Raw genomic sequence first — 21,583 nt, forward strand, 5'->3', positions numbered from 1 at the left:
ATTCATATTTATTACCTTATTTGATCCTTATGGCAATTCTTAGAGGCAAGTGCTATTATTATCATATTTTAAAGATACAGAAATAAAGCGAGTCCCTGCTCTTTTGCGGTTCCCATCTATCAAGGTAAATACCTAAAGAGGCAACTATAATACAGAGTATGATAAGTGTCAGGATGCAAAGAAGGGAGAAACTCATTTGTGCTCTGGAAGAGCTGGAGACACTTCTAAAAAGAGGTGACAGTAGGTTGGACCTTTGAGGTTGAATAGGATTTGGCAAATGTAAAGGTTTCTAGGTGAAAGACTGACATGGCATGGGTGTGGTGGTGTTTAACATATTTGGAGATTGGAAATGATGTGGTACACTTAGGGCCTGGGGCAGAGTCCCGTATGGCAGGGGTGGGAGGGGAGTGGAGGAGAGACAGCAGAGTGCCGATGAAGCTGGAGAGGTAGTCTGGGGTCAGAAGCACAAAAATGGACGTGCCATGAAGTTGTCTCTTTGGGATATTTGAAATTTATCAAGACTTTTCACTTGTTAGAGGTTGGGAGAGAGAAAAGGATGGCTAAGAATGGAAGTAGTCTTGCTTGGTACCAGGCTGTCTCTGTTCCTGGAAAAGGCATGCCCAGCTACAGAGGGTAGTGCTTTCTGACCTTGAACCCCAGTAACCTCAAGGGCAACTAGTATCTCTCCTAGCCTTGGATGGAAGAGTTTCATCCAAGCCCACTATTCTTTTAGACATGAGGGAACCGAGGCCCGGGGAAGTTGATGATGCTCTGTATGTGAGATCTACAGAGTAATCAGTTGTACCACTACCTTCTCTTAATGCTCACTTCTGAAAAGCCCCTCCCATGTTGCACATCTTAAATCCCTTCAAAGTTCAAGGCCTATTCCCACCGGACGTTTTTGTTCCTTCTGACCAGGCCAGACTTGTGAGAAACGGTGGTCTGATTGAAGGCTGGGAAATTAGAGTGATGACTCTATGTTGTCTGGCTATTAGACTTAGAAAATGCTTTTAGGATTCTGGGATCCTTCTCTGAGATATTTTAAAGGGTTCACCATGCTACGAAGTTCATGTCTTTGTTTCTATCCCCCCACCCACCGGCTGGCATTATTCCACATGGAAATGACTGTGATCTGGATGACCTGTAGAGAGCAAGAGCATATCTGTGTCCTCTGCAAGAATAGAAGCTATAGTTAAAGGACGTGTGCACCCACAGAGGAATGGATGTGGAATTAGGCATAGTATATAATTAGAGTAGAACTATGGAGAAGGCACATTTTGGTTCCTAGAGCTTCTCAGCTTCCTTCTGACAATTAAAAGAGGTAATGTATGGTCGGTTTCTTTCAATAAAACAAAGCAAAGGGATCAACTGGTGTTTTCTAAAGTCTATCTGTGTTTAGGTTGCACTGATTGCTTGTCCAAGGCAGACTGACCTGCATCAGGCCATCCTGAGGGAAGAGAGGTCACAGCTGGTCCCCTCACATCCAGAGGGAAATTTTAAAAATGCAGTAAACTACTGTGTAATTATGGATGGCTTGGTGCACCAAAAAGTGATTTTGTCATTGAGGCTGATGATCAAGCAACATCTGTGAGGCTCTGCTGTGCCAACTGAGGTGGGCCCATGCCCTCTTGCCCACCATGAAAGAAAGAGCAGGCTGTTCTGAAGACATCTTTATTCCTGCTGAAACATGGGGCACCTGGTCCTCTCCCTGCTTGTCCCTCTCTGGATCTCATCCCCACGTCATCCCCAAAGTACCATTTCCAAAGAAGGTCACCGTATATCAGCTGCTGAATAGCTGATTCCTGAGTTGGCTGCCTGAACACTAATCACTTTCTCCATCCTGATCCCTTCCAGACAGTGTCCTTCACTAAGGCTGCTGTGCATTTAGAGGAAGATACTTATGCTCTCAGCACTAGTAATATCTATTCACAATCATAATGAAGAGAAAAACCGCTCTTGTCAGAGTATCAGTGCCAGTTGAAAAGGCAGCTACAAACAAACTGTTTTAATGTTGGTGTATCTCTTCAAGCTGGAATATGATGGAGGTCTCAGAATTGGCCTTATCCTGCTTCCCCTTTAGAAGGCACTCTGTACGGGGTTGGTTTTTCCACTGGCTGCTTTATATCTTTCAGGGGAGCCTATTCTTGAGCCTGATGTCAGAAGACAAGCGTTGAATTAGCACTGAGAAGTCTGGAGGAATCACTTACATGAAATCATTTGGCCTCTGACTTGTGGTTTCTCAACAGTAAAATGGGGATAATCCTACTTAGCCTACAGGGTTATCAGGCTAGGGTGAAATAGTATATGTGGAGGTGCTTTGTGAAACACTGTAAAGACCTAAAGGGTTGGGGTTAATATTCATCATTGTTGTGTGACTTAGCTGTTTGAGAGGGATTAATTTCCTTTTGCTTTGTGATACTTGTTGAACACCTATTGTATACTAAGAGACTTTGTCTTGGTCCTGGAGCTAGGACACAGGAGTGGGAAGATGACAGATTCAGTGTGTGTGCTCGTGAAACTTACAAAGGCACCCTTCCCCGATACAGAGGCTCTTCTTCCTGTACCAGTCCCATATGCACCTGCTCACAGGTAAAACAGACCTCTTCCTGGCCTTCAGCAATCTCTAATCCAGTGCTACAGTCAGGCAGCAATACTTAAGAGCATTCTCGGGTGTTTAAGAGCACTGAAAAGAACTGAGAGGAGTTATCACTTTTCCCGGATCAAAACCCTCTGGCCAATGAATATACTCAGAATAGCATCTCATGGGTGCTCTGTGGTACAGTGTATATGGATACTAATCAGCTGTTCAAAGAACATATGTTCTTTATTGGTAAGCTTTCAGGCACTGCACACGCAGAAGCTGAATTAATTTATTCAGATACAATTGTGGAACTCACTATTTTTTCACTTTTCTGACACAAGGAAATTTTTCAGACATGTTGTCTAGCCTTTAAGAGTAGTCTAGTGAAACCGAAGTAATATGTGAGAAATGAACATCTTCAGTGACATCACTGAGGTACCCTCTCACACTAAAAGTGATTCCACTCACTTCAGGATATACTTGAGTACATGTAGATAGGCCCTGTGCAGGCTTTGTGTAAAATTCCCATGTCTATACCTTCATTTGCTATTTAATTATTGTCACGTATGTATCACTCCACTATGGTGCTCTGGGAATTCTGTTTGCTTTCACCCTCACACATTTATAAACCACTGGCTTTATTCAAAAAACGCTTCTTTAAAGAGGACTTAGCAAGTGCTTTTTAGGCAGTACAGGATAGCCATTGACCTAGGACTAATTGAAAGCATTTGCTCTGCCTCATCTGTACAACCACCTGTGAGAAAAGAGAGTAGGAAAACTTTGGAAACCACCTGAGTTTTTTTGTGCCTCCATTGCAAAGAAGGTTCCTAAAAAAATCAGAGATCTGCATGACAGATCTTAAGCTTCCCTAAACAAACAAACAAAAAAACATTTTATTTTAAAATAATTCTCCTTCCATCCTGAAAATTACAGTGCTTTCCAATAAATTGGGACCAGTTGGATTAACTCCTTGGAGACCCTAGCTGCCATTTTTCAGTCAGTTTTCTCCCCCAGTGTCCCTAGAGCAGATTAAAATTCGGACATTTTATAGCCTCTCTGCACAAAAATAATGAGATTGAAGCTAAACTATAGGGGCTTGCTCTCAGCTCGTTCAATTGAATTAAAATAACACATACTTCAACATTTTAAAGTACTTAGCCAGGGTCTAGCTATGCAATGCGGATTCTGAATTTAAAGACTGTTTTTCGTCCTCTCACAAACAGTGGCCCAACCTTGAAGAACAGAAAGCTGCTTAGCACCCAAATGAACATGATTTCTTAAAACAAGCATAACACCCCTGGCTCCATTCCAGAACTCGTTCATGCCACAGTTCATCTGGATTCCTATAATTCCTGTATGTTCCCATATCTTAATTGCCCATAGCTGTGTTGCCAGTACAAACAGGATGAGGGAAGAGTGCACACCCTTAATGAATACATCTACCAACCCTAAGAAAGCACCATCATTTGAAACTCTTAATGTTCTTTTTACGGCACTAAATGGCCGTCTGCTGAAGTGCTGATACGGATATCTGGTAACTTAACGTTTCTTCTGAGCAATGCTTACTCCCTACCATCTTTATATTCTAGCTAGAGGGCTACCATTTGGCATAAAGAAAAATTCAGACTTTCCATTCAGCTTTTCTTTCTTTCTTCTTTTTTTTTTTTTTTGTCTTTTTTTTTTCTTTTTTAATTAATTTATTTTATTTCCATTCAGCTTTTCAAGGAAACATATTTTGAAACAAATCCCTCAGAGTGCTGATTAATAGGGGGTGGGCATTCTGGGCCAAGGTGTGTTCCAGAACCTTCCTGAGTTCTGTCCCACTGGCCATTTTCCTTGATGACTGGCAGTAGGACACAGCTGGCCTACTGATCCCCCTTGAAGAAGATGTGCTGCTGGGTGCACTAGAAGTCATCGTGGTGAGACTGTGTGCCTGAACAGGTCCAGAGCCCCCCGCCCATGGACTTGGCTGTGTCCCTGGCACTGAGCAGCACAGTGGGCAGTGCCTGGTGCAGAGGAAACGCCTCGGAAGGAATAAGTTCTAGTGTGAATTCAGGTCCTTTTCCACCTAAACAAACTTGAGGGAATGAATCCATCTATCAACCCTAAGAAAGCACCATTATTTGAAACTCTGAATATTCTTTCTACACTACTAAATGGCCATCTTGAAGTGCTAATATGGATATCTGCTAACTTAATGTTTAACTTAACAAACTTTGTTCCCTCTCTGTGAGTTTTGGGGACTGAATGAAATAACATCAAGGACACTTCATTTTAGTACACAACATTGTGCCCTGCAGTATCATTTAACACGTGAGTGCACAGGTTCACCACCTCAGACTTCAAATCCTTCTCAGCATAGTTTAAATGAGGACTCAAATCAAATAAGTATACACTGAATAGGAGTATATTGTAAATATTGCAGAGTGTAAGCGTAAGATGATGACATCTGAAAAATGGTTTGTGTGGAAAAGACCACAGACTTGTAACTTATTAGATATCCAGAACACAGAGAATATGATGTGAATGCGAAGGTCAAAAAATAAAGAGAGAGAATAATTCAGTGTTGGGATGCATTCATAAAAGCATGCAGGAGCATTTTGCTCCCTGGATATCACAGGGTTCCACACTAAAGAAGATGATAGTTCTACTCTATTCTACCTTGAGAATCATGTTCAGATGTAATGGTTCAGGTTTAATATTGGGGCAACGTAGATAACAATCAGAACAAGTGAATGGCTTTGATGACAAAACGTGAAAGGAAAGAGGGGATGTGTGCTTACAGAAGAAAAGAGATGAAGAAGAGAATATGTAAAAACTGGCTTCAAAAACTGGCTTGATCTAAGTAGGATCGAGTGGAAGGGGAGTAGATCATCTTGTGTGGCAGATCTAGACCCACTGTGGTATAGTTCTTGAAGAAAGCAGCTGAGAGCCCAAGGTAGGGAAGAACTCTTGTGCAGTTGGAACAATGGTCAGAGGCTGAAGTGGGCCACCCATCTGAGTTCTAAGTTCCCTGTCACTGAAGGGTTCTGAGAGTGACTGTCTTGTCTTGTCTTGTAAGGAAAACAAGAAAATTGCAGTAAGAAGAGTTAGATGCCTATAAGAGCGAGCGCCTAATAGGTGCCAGGCAATCTCTTTGTGTGCTATCATTTCTAATTTCAGTAACGACTTGCAGAGAGACTGAACATCAGCTGTATTTGCTTTTTACTTCTCTAAAACTGGATAAGACCGTGTATTCTCTTCGTATTTATTCACTCTCAAGCCATGAATTTAATATGCTAGTAATAACAGCCCATGTCACTTGGTTAAGTTGGTAAACAGCCTGCAATCCTAACAGGGTGTGCCCTGCCACTTATTAGCTTAGGCTTTAGGGCAGAGCAACAAATCAGCACGGTGCCTCAGAGTAATTAGGCAATTGCCTTGCAGAAAAATTAGGCCACAAGCAAGAAGCTTACAGAAAACACAAAGAAAATCTCACAGTACAAGACATGCATTGGCCATTACATGCATCACTGCTATAATTTTGAAAAGATTAGAGAAAGATTTTTGGGCTAATAAGGAGCCGCTACACCCTTTAAGCATGTCAAAAGTCCATACTAGTCATTGTAGAGCTGCAGGGAATGTGCATTTGTTTCTGGAAAGGGGAATGTTGGCGTTGCTTTGTTGTGGGATAAGAATGCTTTCTTTGCAGAGATGAGCAAGAACGTCCAGGGCTGTGTGGTTTAAGTCCTGTTTTGCCAATGCTTGGTGTCATCCTGCAAAGATTTTACCCTTCAGTTCTTAATCTGTAAAAGGGATCAAAATAAAATGTGCTTCTAATCTATTAAAAGGTTAAGGATGAGATCCTAAATGTCCAAGTTTAATTCATTAAAGGAATCAACACAGGCTGGCTTCCTTCTACTGATCTTGCTTGTAGCCTTTGCTGCATTCTTGTATAGTATATGATTATCTGTGTCCTGGGGTCATTGGCCTCATTAAAAGCCATGAATGGACCAAAAAGATGACCATTTTGCTCCCTGGATGTCACAGCAAACAAAAGCACAGATTGAACGGAAGTAAGAAAAAGAGGAGAGAAAGAAAATGGAGCAAAGGAAGGAGAAAAGCTAGGAAGGGAGAGAGAAAAATAAATACATTTATGTTCTTTTAAGGATGAGGTTATGACAAAGAAGAGCTGCTTCTGTGGCCTGTTCCAACTGTAAGGACCACCTGCCCCGGTGAGGCCATTGGGAAGGAACACATCACATTCATGGTTTACCTGCCCGCAAATGTGGGTCTAGCCATGCTCTTTTCATGCTATGGGCTCTGAGATGCCTCTAGGTTAGGCATCAATCTCTTAACAGCAACAGTTGGCCTGCCTTTCAGCACCCAATGCTTTTACTGCTAACACCCAGTACACCCTACGCGAATTGCCTACACAACCCTGAGCCTGATGAGAAATGTAAAGGAACTGAAGTGAAATAGGTGTCTCTGTGTAGGTGGGGTTTTATGAGGATGATGGAAACTTTGGAATAGAAACTAGAAACCCCATGTCTGACACAGTTTGAGAAAACTAAACACCATGGGCCGGCACCACGGTTATTTTACTTTTTTTGCACAGTGTAAGAAGGAGCCCAAACACTCATGCTGACAGTACGCACAGTCTCAAATAGCAGCTAGATGAAGGCCAAGTCACATTAGCTGATGCTGACACAATTAGACTCACCATTGCCAGCAGCTCATCAAGTCTGATACCATCCCCCTCTCGGAGACTCTGTCTCTACATAGCAGATGCTCTGGTGCTGTGTTACATTTAATAGGTGGGATGGCCGCAGAGAAAATCAGAAACCACCGCTGATGCGCTGTTTATTTCTCAGTCATTTTATGTTAAATTGCTGTGACTTGAATGTCAGCAGTGTTTGGGATGTGGTAGTGAAATAAAATCCATATCTAGTGTGCCAAGACAAATTTCAGAAAACCCCAGAACACAATTGTCTTGGTTTCTTGCTGGCTGTGTCTGCACACACAAATAGTAGCTAGTTTACTGCCCTCCAACCACTTGGTGGGTCACTTGTCTTGCCACACTCTGGGGGATGGCTAATGAACCCCAAACTACTTCCTTCAAAGCTGGGGATGTGAGGAATGAGGGGCCACTACACACTCATTAAGCATGTCAGAAGTCCACCCCAGCCACTGCTGGGCTGCAGGAAAAGTACAGTCATTTCTGGAAAGGGAAATGGGGAGTTAGTTATGTTCATTCCAGGGACTTGGGAATAAGAGCCAGACAATACCACTGAGAACAGCAGCACGAGGCACCAATGTGTGGGGATCTGAAAGACCCCGGGCAATACTGGTATTAGTAAAGTGCCCCTCACTGGGAAACTTTCACACTGTGTGAGCCCCCAGGTCTCCAAATTGGGGTCACTCTCTTAGGGAGTATCCATGAAAATACTATGACCTTGCAATAAAGTTTTTCAAGCTTTATTGCAAGGTCAAACTTACTTCCAGTAGAGGAGGAGCTGCTGCCTTGTTATTTTATTTTTATTTTGTTGCCATCTTCCTCCATTGCACGTGTTGGTATTTCTGCCTGGGGTGGTAGTCGTGCCTTCAACTCAGGGCTCCTTTGCACAGAGGGCAGGATGTTGTACTGAAAAGCTTTTTAGTCAAAGGCCAGCCTCACTTTGACTTTAGCCCAAAGTTATTTTACTTTCCTCACTCTTAATTTCTTTATCTGTGAAATGGGGATTATTAAAAAAGGCCTTTGCAGTGATGAAGTTAGGAAAGCTATTATAAAATGAGAAGGGGACATAAAACAGAATTCTCAGTTTGCAGTGAGATCAGGTCATTCTTTCTGGAGTAGGGAAGGTAGGATGGACATTATTTATTCCTCTCGTGACACTGAGTAACCAGAAGGGAAGCTCGGTCAAGCGCATTGTGGTTAGACCATCATAGTCTAGGGCAGAAGTTCTCAAACTCGAGTATAAAAATGAATTGCCTGGGCCGGGCGCGGTGGCTCAAGCCTGTAATCCCAGCACTTTGGGAGGCCAAGGCGAGTGGATCACGAGGTCAAGAGATCGAGACCATCCTGGTCAACATGGTCAAACCCCGTCTCTACTAAAACTACAAAAAATTAGCTGGGCATGGTGGCACGTGCCTGTAATCCCAGCTACTCAGGAGGCTGAGGCAGGAGAATTGCCTGAACTCAGGAGGCGGAGGTTGCGGTGAGCCGAGATCGCGCCATTGCACTCCAGCCTGGGTAACAAGAGCGAAACTCCGTCTCAAAAAAAAAAAAAAAAAAAAGAAAAAAAAAAAGAATCGCCTACTATTCACCCAGTAGGTATAGTATGGAACCAAGTAGCAAACATATTAAAAAGCCCCTCAGGTGACTCTGATTCAGGGGGTCAGTGAACAAATATTTAACTAACATAGTGGGATTTAGGGAAGAAAAACAATTTTTGGAGGCCCCATTTGTGGAGAGCATTAAAATGAGCATGATGTAACGGCAGGTTGGAAGTGAGGCCGTCTAGCTCGCTGGCCACCACATTCAGGAAGCCCCACTGTGTCTTGCAGGACAGAGCGCAGCTTGTGAATACACAGGCTACTCCAGTGAGACCAGTGAGGTGTGATCTCTCACAACCGTGAAAGAGAGTGAATCATTTTTTTTCTGACTCTTCTAAATTATTAGAAAATTATTTTTATATCGAGTCAAACTATGGCTCCTTGATTATATAGAAAGTAAGTCCCTGATTTGAAATCCCTTAAGGGATTTGATATCTCTAAGTCTTCCCTTCTTCAGTCTGAGTATTACCAGTTTCTTTCAGTGAGGGGTGCTGATCCTGGCTGCACATTAAAATCATCTGAGGAACTTAGGACTAGGTCCACCCCAGCCAATCAAACTAGACTCCTAGGGCCTTCAACCCAGGCATTGGGATTTTCAAAGTTCCTTGGTTGATTGAAACATGTAGTCACGGCAGACTATTACTCTAAATCATAGAGGAATCCTATTTTTCCAGTTTAAGAGCTTTAGAACTCTTCCCCTTTTCTCTGTCTTACTCTTTTTTCCTAGGTATAAAGCCTGAAGTTTAGGTGCTTGGTCCAGGTGCAGTGGCTCATGCCTGTAATCACAACAATTCGGGAGGCCGAGGTGGGTGGATCACCTGAGGTCAGGAGTTTGAGACCAGTCTGGCCAACATGGTGAAACCCCGTCTCTACTAAAGATACAAAGAATTAGCCAGGCATGGTGGTGGGTGCCTGTAATCCCAGCTATTCAGCAGGCTGAGACAGCAGAATTGCAGGAATCTGGGAGGCAGAGGTTGCAGTGAGCCGAAATCGCTCCATTGTATTCCAGCCTGGGTGACAGAGGAAGACAGTCTCAAAAACAACAACAACAACAAAAACTTTAGGTGCCCCTTTGTCCTTCTGTATTTCTTTGTAGATTTCTGTTCTTTTGTCCTATATTTCAGCAGTTCTCAAATGTTAGGGTAAGTAGGAATTGCTCAAGAAGTTTGCTAAAGTGCAGACCACCATTTGCACTCTTTGAGAAAGACTTATATAGGATGCATATATCCACTGCAATCAGTAGAACCATTGCTGCCTTGTAAACCTTCCCTAGGAGGGAGACTAGCTTGGATTTGATGTTCAGGTAATTGGTGAGTAGTACCTCAGGCAGGAGGATAAACAAAACCTTCAGGCCACTACCAATTCCGTTCATACCCACAGCTTCTGAGTTTCACTTTGAACTATTGACCTTTCTGGCTCATCTTGGAAAATCCCCAAGGACACTGAGACCAGTGCTCATCTGTCCTTCAGGACTGTGGTCAGTGCTGACTCCAGGAAGGCTGATGTTAGACACTCAGGTCTCCTTCTTTTCCCCTGGACTTTCTAATGTGCTTTTAATTGTTAACTAGCACTGGTTTCACCAGCTAGGAGTCAACCAATATGTAGTCACACATTGGTTCTCAAACTTTGATGAGACGGTGCATCAGACTTTCCTGGATGATTGGCATTTATCACAGATTCCCAGGTGAGGCTGATGCCATGGGCTGGGAACCTCACTTTAAGAATCACTGCTTTGGCCGGGCGCGGTGGCTCACGCCTGTAATCCCATCACTTTGGGAGGCCGAGGTGGGCGGATCATGAGGTCAAGAGATCGAGACCATCCTGGCCAACAACCCCCGTCTCTAGTAAAAATACAAAAATTAGCCAGGCGTGGCGGCAGGTGCCCGTAATCCCAGCTACTCGGGAGGCTGAGGCAGGAGAATTGCTTGAACCCAGGAGGCGGATGCTGCAGTGAGCTGAGACCACACCACTGCACTCCAGCCTGGGTGACAGAGCAAGACTCCATCTAAAAAAAAATAGTCCTAATATGAACATTGTAGTGAGAGGTGAAATTGCTTGATGCAGAGCTGTTTGGTGAAAAGATAGGATTCTCTCGTCCCCCTTTCTGATGATGATAGGTTTATATAAAACAGGTGAAATATTAAAGGATAGTAGTGGGGAGTCTGTGAGAACTTTGGTGACTGTAATTTCCCCCGATGCAGGAAAACGGATTCGAGTAGATAGCGTCATGTATACACGGCCCCAGGACACTCAGCTCCTCCTGTTTTCTCTCCTCTTCTAATTAAGTCTGTCAGGCAGTCAGAGCACTCTCTCTCGGGGGCGTTCATGAAAGGCCCACTGACCACTTGGCAGCTTTGTTGCGGGATGGGAAAGGAGGCAGGGAGGGAACTGTATCGAAATTTATGCTAGACCCAGTGCTCCAACTTTCCATCTGCTTACTCATGTAATCCTGACAATGCGATCCAATACAGATGAGGTAGAAAATTATTTACTTCATTATATAGATGAAGAAACAGGCTCAGAAAAGCCAGATAATGTCCCTGCTGCCATGTAGCTAAGAACTGCTTGATTCAGTTCAACCAGTTCATTCTTAACTGGATTGGAATTCAGATAGCCTTGGAGGTCCTTCAGTACATAAGAATCTATAGCTATCTGAGGCTTTGTCAGGGCTAGCTACAAAATTTGCAGAATCCTTTTTCAATAGGAAAATACGGGGCCTCTTGTTCAAAAAGAAGGAAAAGGAGTTTTATTAAAGATGCGAAAATATAAAACCTTTTCCTTTGTTCCATGGCCTCCCTCTCTCTGTCTCTCTCTCACTCTAAGTGTCCTGGTGCTTTTTTGTGTGCTGTTTAATGTTCTGCTCGCTTGGGCATGGGGATGCTCCCAGAGTGACAGAGACTCTTACGGGGACCTGAGACCATGCCCTGCAACTTGGAACCTGCAGCCCACCAGCTGCTGGGTCCTCCTGCCACAAGCCCGCAAGACTGATGACACATTGAGCCAGTTATCTCCTTTCCCATGGGACTGCCACTTCAACCTGTAGGATTGGAAACTCTGCACTGGGATGTGCTTGGTACCTGGATTAAGAGGGTGCACTAAAATCTCAGAAATCACCCACTGAAGAACTCATTCATGTCACCGAAAAGCACCTGTAACCCCAGAAAGTATTGAAAAAAAATTTTTTAAGGAGTGGGTGAGAGACATGATTCTAACTGAGTTGCCCCCTGAGCACACTGTGGCACTAACAGCTTGTGGTGGGGACAGCTGCCACCAAGCCCTGCCCTGAAATGGCATAGGTTGTGTGCCTGACCCCAACTCTCGCTGGGTAAACAGTGGCCACTGGGTGGGCCAGGGAAGGCTGGGTGAGACTGGGGACACCAGAGGGCAAGGGGTAGGAGGCAGAGTGTCCTGGGCAAGTGGACAGGTGACGGGAGGTGGGATGGCATAGGGCTGAGGTCCCCAACCCTCTGTGCATTCTCCATTGTCCTATAAGACTTCACTTACAAAGCATCAATTCAAAGATAAAATGATTGAGGATTTCAAGATGGTGACTATAGATGCCACAGAGCACTAAATTCAAGTATGAGACCTTTCTGAGGATGAAGACCCTGTGCACCTGTGCTGGCCACATGCTCATGAAGTGCACCCTGGGCTGTGGAGAAAAACTATAAGGAAAGATTTGTGAGTTAAAGGTGCTTGCATACAATTAAGTTAGTAAAGTATTTGGAGCAGATACAAATCAACATATAATGTCTACACAGTAGTATGTGATTAAGTGCTATATTTAAGCTTTTTGTATTCAGTTACTTTGGAAATTAGTGACCAGTTAGATTTTCTCAGTTTTTTTCCCTCTCTTCCTTCTCTAAAATATGATTTTACAGGCATGTGTGGCCAGAGTTGAGGTGAGGGGGACACCACTCGATGACATACTGGAATCTTCTATGTGCAAAATTTTCCCTGGGAGGAAGGCCCATGAGAAAGCCTGGGAGGAGAACCAGAATTGGCCTCCTGGTATGAAATCCAAAGGGTTGAAGGAAAATCGATCTGATTGAACTGAAAAAGTAGGTCAGAAATTGAGGGAAGGAGTGGGCCAGGATGTGAGTGTGGATAAGTTGGCAAAGGTCAAGCTCAAGTACCTGACCACCTGGCAATGGAATAGGAGCTGGGATGCGAATTACAGAGGACTTGAGAGAGAACTCCCATTCCAAAGGGGGAAATGAGTTCTTGGAGGAAGCAGAGGAAAAAGCTCTGTCCCTCCAAGACTAAGTGGGTGGATCAGAGCTGCACAAGCCATTAAACACCTACCCCGCACTCCGTGAGTGGATGGGGGGAGCCTGCCGCGTCCGACTGGGTGTCAAGGGGCCTTTTTGGGTCCCCCTGCTCCCTGTAGCCATAGGCGTTTATGAAGTAAAGGCAGGGTCACAGACTGTGCCAGAGCAATTTACAGCAAATTTGTCTTTCCAAATGAGGAGACATTTGGCCAGTTGCTCACGTTCCTCAGCCAGCCAGGGGGCTTGTGACCCAGAGCAGATGACAGCACAGGACAGCTGGCATAGACCTCTGGAAGGAGTAGTCGGTTCTTCAGTTGACGGTTTTTACCGCGCTGTCCTAGGCTGGAGCAGGAGCACAGACAGGGAAGGCTGCCGGTTCCTCCTGGCCTGGCCTGGCCGCCTCGCTGTGGTTACAAGACCAAAGCAGGGTGGCTGATGGGGGCTGCTCAGCAGTGCTTTCACTGTGTGTATTAGCTGCTTCTACTTATAAAACAAAAACCAAAAATGCAGATTTGTGTTATTAGACAGTTGAACTCTAAACAGCCTAAATGCTTATAAGAGCCAGAGGGGAGGAGGGCTGTTTGCCAACGTGTAGGAAGCCCAGCTGAACAACTGTACTTAACTAGCGAGCTATTCCTGTAAATATTTGCAAACGCCCCTTCAAAGCTCAAAAGCCTAGGACAGGATCATTGGATGATTTGCTTAGAAGAAGAAGAAACAAAATTGACCTCATGGTCCGAGGCAGCCATAAAAAGAAAGAGTGTGGATAGGCAGAGGACCAGAAAAGGGAGAAAAAAATGGTCCAAAGTTTAATAAACACAAAAGAGATAAAAATAAATCTCAAGAGCACTTATTTACAAACTTGATAGAAGGATAAGATGGAGGCGGATGGGTGTGAAAGATGGGTGTTTGTGAAAGTGGAAGAGGCCTGCAGGGATTCCACTGAAAGAGGGGGGAAATGAATGAGATGTTTATTCTTCCTAACGACAGGAAACACGCTAAATTAGCTTCGCTCTTCCAGGATGCGCCTTCAAAGATGTTTGAAGCTTCTGCTGTCTAATGCAGAGGCTATGTGAAGATGAATGCATCATCAGCCTGTGGAAGGTTTTGGCCAAGAGGGTGTGCAAAGCCAGAGAGCCTGGCCCTAGACTGGCCTAGGGTTCTCTGGGCATCCAGCCTGTTTTCAGCTGAGCTGGTCAGCATAGTACCAGCTGTTCCAATCATGGGGGCGCGCATATTTCAGAGGAGAAAAAGTTCTATTTGTTCTCGCAGCTACCTTGTCAAAATGCTGTGCTAGGGGGCTCCAAAGCCTTTCTGCGCATACCAGTGCTCCCTAGCTGGGAAGCTGCCCACCAGCTAGTTTCCAGTGGGATACACTGGGGCATCACCGTGTCTGCATGAATACTTTTTTTTCTCTGAAACCTGGATACTTTGGATTTTTGGGGTTTTTTGTTTGTTTGTTTGTTTCTGAGACTTCTGACTCATGGGTTACAAAGCCTCAATTCACACAGTCATTTATGAACCAGTATGGAGCAGACTGGTGTAGAAATCCTCGCTTTCTCCATGAGGCTGTGTTCTGAGAGTCACACTTATATAGGTGAAGGAGAAGGGTTGGGAGAAAGTTCCTATGAAGGAAAAAATTCAGGACTCTTAAGGAGAGAACATGTTGGTGTGTTCCTAGCATCTTTTCTTCTTCGGTGTAATCGTCAGGGCATGGATTTCCCAAGAAATCACGGAAGGTATTTATTTCTATTTTAAGATCGGTGAGATGGCTCATTTATTTAATAAGAAGTTAGCACTGCCAACAGTCAGATGCCTGAGTCTTTGAAGAGACTCCTGTTGATGACCAACTATGCAAATAGGATATTTGGTGAACTCCACGTATACAGAACCCTGCTCCAGATACATGGGAAAGAAGAAAGACTTGGCAAATGCAGTCTCTGCCCTCGAGATTCTTAAAATTTCACAGGGGGAACAAAATAAACAAATGTAATGCAGAAGTCATAAAAACGTTTATAAAGACACATGAACAACTGTGAATGATTATTTGTAATGAAGTCAGATAATTGAAGAGTGAGTAGAAAGAAATGGAGCCACCAGAGTTGGATGGAACATTCTGGAAGGGGGAAAAGAGTGTCCAGGGGATTTTGGAAGAAGATTGTAGAAACATACCTGCAACAAGTGGCCTGTACAGTGTAGGTGCTTAATAAATGAATACTGTATTTGAAAGCGTGGAGTTAGAATAGGACCTGCTCTGGTCTTGGTATAGCCTCAGTTGTATATTCAAAGGCATTGGCAGATTACTAAAAAGAATCCCAGCAAAACCCTAAAGCAACCCAGGAGCTTTATTGATTGATTGATTGATTCATTCATTCATTCATTTTTGAGATGGAGCCTCACTCTATTGCTCAGGTTGGAGAGTAGTGGTGCGATCTGGGCTCACTGCAACCTTCGCCCCTGAGGTTCAAGCTATTGTCCTGCCTCAGCCTCTGGAGTAGCTTGGATTACAGGCATGTGCACCATGTCTGGCTAATTTTTTTATTTTTAGTAGAGACGGGACTTCGCCATGTTGGCCAGGGCTGGTCTCAAGCTCCTGACCTTAAGTGGTCTGCCTGCTTCGGCCTCCTAAAGTGCTGGGATTACAGGGGTGAGCCACTGCACCTCGGCTTCCCAGGAGCTTTAAATTGTCACGTACTATCAGCAACCCTGTATTTTACATGGTTTAGAACTGAAGGAATTTGTGCCGACTCTTTTTCTTGCTTAGCCAGGATGACCTCCCACCAACAAACATTATCCTGAATAAAGAATTTTCATGCTAGAGCTGGTATAAGCTAGTATGTGGGCTATGCTTTTGTTTATTCAGATTTCCTCACCATAACTTGACTAGAGATTATGTTAAATCATACGTGTGTGAAAAACTAAAATATGAAAGCCAAAAGAGATTCGATACATGAACCCAGTTAAAAGAAGATTATTTGGATGCCAAACTTTCAAGGAAAAAAAATACATGGGCAAACTGCTTGCCATTAGGAACTATTTTCTTGGCACATCTGATTAAAGTGTATGCAGGCCTGACAGCTCTCTCCAGGCATCAACTGTCATAAACTTGTTCCAATTCAAAACCATCTAGGATTTTCCACCACTCTGTCAACCTTCAAAGGATGGGGTTAACTGCATGCTTTCAAAGGGAGTTGGAAGTGGTTTGTTAATCTCTATTAATTTGCTGCTCCTGTAACTAAACACACATGTTTATTTTATTTCTCCTTTTTCTGGTTAAATTGTTAATGGTACTAAATTGGCCATCGGAAACTAAATCATTCTGTAGATATTTCCCTTATGGTTTCCTGGGATTATCTCACGCTATGGTCTTTTTTGAAAGTACAATGGATTTTATCGTTTTCAATGATTGCCCTAACTTTTTACAGATGCCATCCCGCCCACTTTCTACAGACCCTACTTCAGAATTGTCCGATTTGATGTCTCAGCAATGGAGAAGAATGCTTCCAATTTGGTGAAAGCAGAGTTCAGAGTCTTTCGTTTGCAGAACCCAAAAGCCAGAGTGCCTGAACAACGGATCGAGCTGTATCAGGTAATGTTCATTTGGGGTATTTTTTTTTTTTTTTTGAGACAGAGTCTCTCTCTCTCTGACACAGGTTGGAGTGCAATGGCATGATCACAGCTCACTGTAATCCTGAACTCCTGGGCTCACTCCTCTTGCCTCAGCTTCCTGAATCACTGGGACTGCAGGAGTGCACCACCACACCCAGCTATATTTTTAAAAAAGTTTTTGTAGATATGGGGTCTCACCGTGTTGTCCTGGCTGGCCTCAAGTGATCTTCCTGCCTTGGCCTCCCAAAATTTGGGGATTACAGACATGAACCACCATGTCTGGCTCATTTAGATTGTTTTAGTGGGCAATCAATTTGAGGTCTTAGAGTAAAAGAATTCTAGTGTCTTAGATTTTCTTAGCTGATCTATAAGCCATTCTATAAATTCACAATCATGATATATGCCCTCATTTGCTAGTACTGTTATAGTAACGGCTTGTTCGTAATCACTCAGGAAGGAAGAACCTTTAGAATGAAGCGTTGAAGCTCTGAGCACACTTCATGTTGCATGAACAGCTAGAGTGTATGTACTCTTGAGGGGGTTTGCTTCCAGAAGTCAACCCCTTAAACTGGAAAGTCAGATAACGTAGGTCCAGTTCCTTCCTGAGGAGTGGTCAGCTGACCTTCCTTTTCTCTCCTGTGGCTGTTCCTTTCTCCTTTTCTATGATTTTCTCTTTGTTTTTCTATCGTCTTCTGTCTTCCTGTGTTTTTCACTTTCTTCTTCCTCTCTTTGCAACCTTCTCCTTCTGTCTCCTTGTTTTTTTTTTGTTTGTTTGTTTGTTTTTTTTTGTTTTTTTTGGAGACGGAGTCTCACTCTGTCGCTGGGCTGGAATACAGTGGTGCAGTCTCAACTCACTACAACCCCCACCTCCCAGGTTCAAGTGATTCTCCTCTCTCAGCCTCCTGAGCAGCTGGGATTACAGGCACGCGCTTCCACACCCCGCTAATTTTTGTATTTTTAGTAGAGACAGGTTTCTCCATGTTGGCCAGGATGGTCTCGATCTCCTGACCTCATGATCCACCTGCCTCAGCCTCCCAAAGTGCTGCTATTACAGGCACGAGCCACTGCGCCCGGCCTGCAACCTTCTGTCTCTTTATTAACCTTATTGCATTTCCTTTTCCTTTCTAATTCTACTTACTATCTCCAGTCCACCCACCCAATACACACACACACACACACACACACACACACACACACACACACGCCCCTCTGGGTACCCCCTTTCCTCCATTATTTGGACAGCCCTGACGTCTACTGTTCTCATATTTCTAGTAGAGTGAAGTTGGTGGGCAGCTGTGTCAAATTATGATGATGATGTTGAAATGTTAATTTACTGAGATTTTCAGAGATGTTCTTAAAAGCTTGTTACCGGAGTGTAGTCCACAGGGTATTTGCATCCGCATCACCTGGGGGCTATGAGAAATGTAGACTCTGAGGCCCCACCCCACACTTTACAGAATCAGAATCTCCATTTCAGATTCCCAGGTGCTTCTTGTGCACAGTAAAGGACCACTCAACAAATCCTGAGTCTGGTGCAGCCTTGTAAACAGGCAACTTAATACGTCCTGGTGCTGTATGAACAGTGGTACTCGCATATAGGGTATAGGTGGGGAAATTTCACCAGGGAGCTGACATTTTGGTGAGGACTTGAGAAGTATCTATTAAAACAGGATGAGGGACCGTCATTCTTGGCAGGAAGAGCAGCCAGTGCAAAGACAGTCTTGCATGGGCTTGCTGGGGGTACCTGGTACATGGATGGCACTCAGTGCCCGGAGGAGGAGAGACGGGGAGAAGGTGGCTCTCCAGGGAGAGTGTGTGGAATGACACTGCAGAGGATTAAGAACAAACCCCTTGGGATCCCCGTGGTAAGGGGTGGTAGACATGTATGACAATATGATTAAAACATGGGATTCCTTGAGAAAAAGAAATTGGCATCTATGTGCAGAAACCTTTAGTTTTTCTAGACTCTAATCATATGGAATTTTTGATAATTAGGATCAAAATTTTCTTTGTATTTATTATGAGAATGGAGAGCTACCATACAAATGTATATGAGACCTGAAGAATAGTTTAAAATACTTAAAGCAGTCATTTTGTTTTCTTTTTCTGTTTTTTGAGACAGCACCTTGTTCTGTGGTCCGGGCTAGAATGCAGTGATGCAGTCATAGCTCACTACAACCCTCAACTTCCAGGGCTCAAATGATCTGACAGGGGTGCGTCCCCACGCCTAGCTAATTTTTTAAAAAATTTTTAGTAAAGACGGGGTCTCGCTTTGTTGTCCAGTCTGGTCTTAAACTCCTGAGCTCAAGCGATCGTCCTACCTCGGCTTCCCAAAGTGCTGGGATTACAGGCATGAGCCACTGTGCCCCAGTTTGAACTCAAATGAGCCAGAAAAAAAGAGGTCATATTGATGACCCAGTTTTAAAGTACTAGTTCACATGTGTGTTCATGTTGAATAATTCTTTCTTATTTAAATGGGTCCTCAAGAACTTGTTTTTGGAGACCTTTAAATCCTAACTTGCAATCTGGGTAGCACCAATGGGCCAGCCATTGCTTCTCACCCCCAGGTCAGACAGAGAGCATGCTTGTGTGACCAGATACTATGCTGAGCAAACAATCTGAAGTATTGTTCCCAGTGATACTCATAGCTATTCTATGAAGTTTGCACAATGAAGTATTCTTTTTTTTTTTTTTTTTGAGATGGAGTCTCACTCCTGTTGCCTAGGCTGGACTGAGCTCAATGACATGACCCTGGCTCCCTGCAACCTCCACCTCCCTGGTTCAAGCAATTCTCCTGCCCTAGCCTCCCGAGTAGCTGGGATTATAGGCACCCGCCACCATGCATGGCTAATTTTTTTGTATTTTTAGTAGCAATGGGGTTTCACCATGTTGCCGAGGCTGGTCTTGAACTCCTGACATCAGGTGATCCACCCACCTCGGCCTCTCAAAGTGCTGGGATTACAGGCATGAGCCACCACACCCAGCTTCAAGTATTCTTTCTGCTACTATATTCTTTCTCCATTTCACAGAGAATGATGCTAAATCCTAGAGAAATTAAGTAACTTGGCCAGAGTCACACAGGTAGGAAATGGCAGGGCTGGGATACAAACCCACCTCTGACTCCCAAGTCCCTCCTGCTCCTCACTACATACTATGCTATTCCTAGCAAAATTTCCCCTTTCTCTTACCCTCGGGATCAGCCAGAATAGAATAATAAGAAGACAAACTAGGCTAGAGGATGAAATAATATTTGGAGGGAAAGCAAAAACTGGTTCCTATGGAAAAAAAGCCAGATTAAGGGTAGCTGGATAAATTACAAGATGATTTAAACAAACAAAAAACATGAATATGTCTCCTTTTTTTCCCCTCTTTTTTTTTTTTACCAATGAAACCACTCTTAAATTTCCTTCTGTACTGACGACAGCCTCATAGGTTGCTCTCTTTGGTCATACTTGAGTTACATGACTTCAGTAAATTGAAGGCAGGGTCTTCTGGATGTTGTTGGCTGTAATGTAAGCTGCTAAGTCACTATTATTTTGTGGCCCCTTGACCCTGTCCTCTGAAGAGTAGCCTCTGCCAGCAAGCTCGCCAATGACTGTTTTCCTTCCAGAGCCCATCTCATCTCCAGGAAAGGGTGTTTCTCTTGAGGCTGGTAACTTAGAGGAGGACCTTAGTGAGTTCTTGGTGAATGTGTCTCAGAGGTTCCTGCGGCACTGGCTGCTCCATGACTCAAGCAGCAAGATTTGCATGGCTTAGAGTCCCTCGGTTGAAAGAGGAGCAGCCCAAGATGGAAGCTTTTAGTTTGGAGAGGCATGGGCATGTTCGCTGTCACTAAACATGGGCATCTGGAAGAAGAAAGTTATAGCAGAAAAATATAAAACAATAGCATTTTTAAAACCTTTCTGGGGCTCAGCCGTATACCTGCTGAAACACAGACAAGGTCTAGAGAGCAAGTCAAAGAGATTCTTGAACACCCGAAGAGAAGACAAAGCACACGCACCGTTGACAGATCAGAAGGGCAGCCTCTTGCTTTTTATTGTTTCATCTAGGTTGATTGTCTGGAGGATTTCAGGACATTAGAAGCACTGAGTTAAGAGGGTTTAAGAAAAATAGGCTGACAGCAGCAGCAGTTCCTTTAGACCCGCAGTCCCCGACCTTTTTGGCACCAGGGACCAGTTTCGTGGAAGACAATTTTTCCACGGAGCATTGCTTTTATCGTGCACTTTATTTTATTGTAATATATAATGTAACAATTATACAACTCACCATAATGTAGAATCAATGGCAGCCCTGAGCTTGTTTTCCTGCAACTATACGGTCCCATCTGGCAGTGATGGGAGATGGTGTCAGATCATCAGGCGTTAGATTCTCATAAGGAGCGTGCAACCTAGATTCCTCACGTGTGCAGTTCACAATAGGGTTCTTGCTCCTTTGAGAATCTAATGCCACAGCTGATCTGACGGGGTGGAGCTCGGGCGTTACTGCAAGCAATGGGGAGTGGCTGTAAGCACAGGTGGAGCTTTGCTTGCTTGCCTGCTGCTCACCTCCTGCTGTGTGGCCCGGTTCCTAATGGGCCATGGACCAGTATCGTCCAAATTTGGACTAAAGATTTTGGCCAGTGCATCACAGCAACACTCTCAGATTATCAGGTCACAGAAGCAATGCCTGTTGTGGACAAGTTTTCTAAACCTTACCTTGTTGATAGTTAACCTACTCTTCATCTCCTTGGCTTCCTGTCTGGCTTCTGACTTTTGCTTCTGGCCTCTTTACTTGGAGTCCCATTTTTAGCATGGTGTTCTCCAACTTT

General features: G+C 44.0%; 1 protein-coding gene across 4 annotated transcripts in view; it reads left to right on the top strand.

Moving 5' to 3' along the window:
- TGFB2 (transforming growth factor beta 2) overlaps positions 1-21,583 on the top strand; it is a 93,993-nt gene that overhangs the window by 41,490 nt on the left and 30,920 nt on the right. For all 4 annotated transcript variants that reach the window (XM_032289257.1, XM_032289259.1, XM_032289260.1 and 1 more), the window contains one exon: positions 16,593-16,756. In XM_032289257.1, the coding sequence (XP_032145148.1) occupies positions 16,593-16,756 (164 nt within the window). The remainder of the gene's footprint in view (positions 1-16,592; positions 16,757-21,583) is intronic.

Source organism: Sapajus apella, unplaced genomic scaffold, assembly GCF_009761245.1.
Source record: "Sapajus apella isolate SASKATOON/1434 unplaced genomic scaffold, GSC_monkey_1.0 scaffold22, whole genome shotgun sequence".
Taxonomy (NCBI): domain Eukaryota; kingdom Metazoa; phylum Chordata; class Mammalia; order Primates; family Cebidae; genus Sapajus; species Sapajus apella.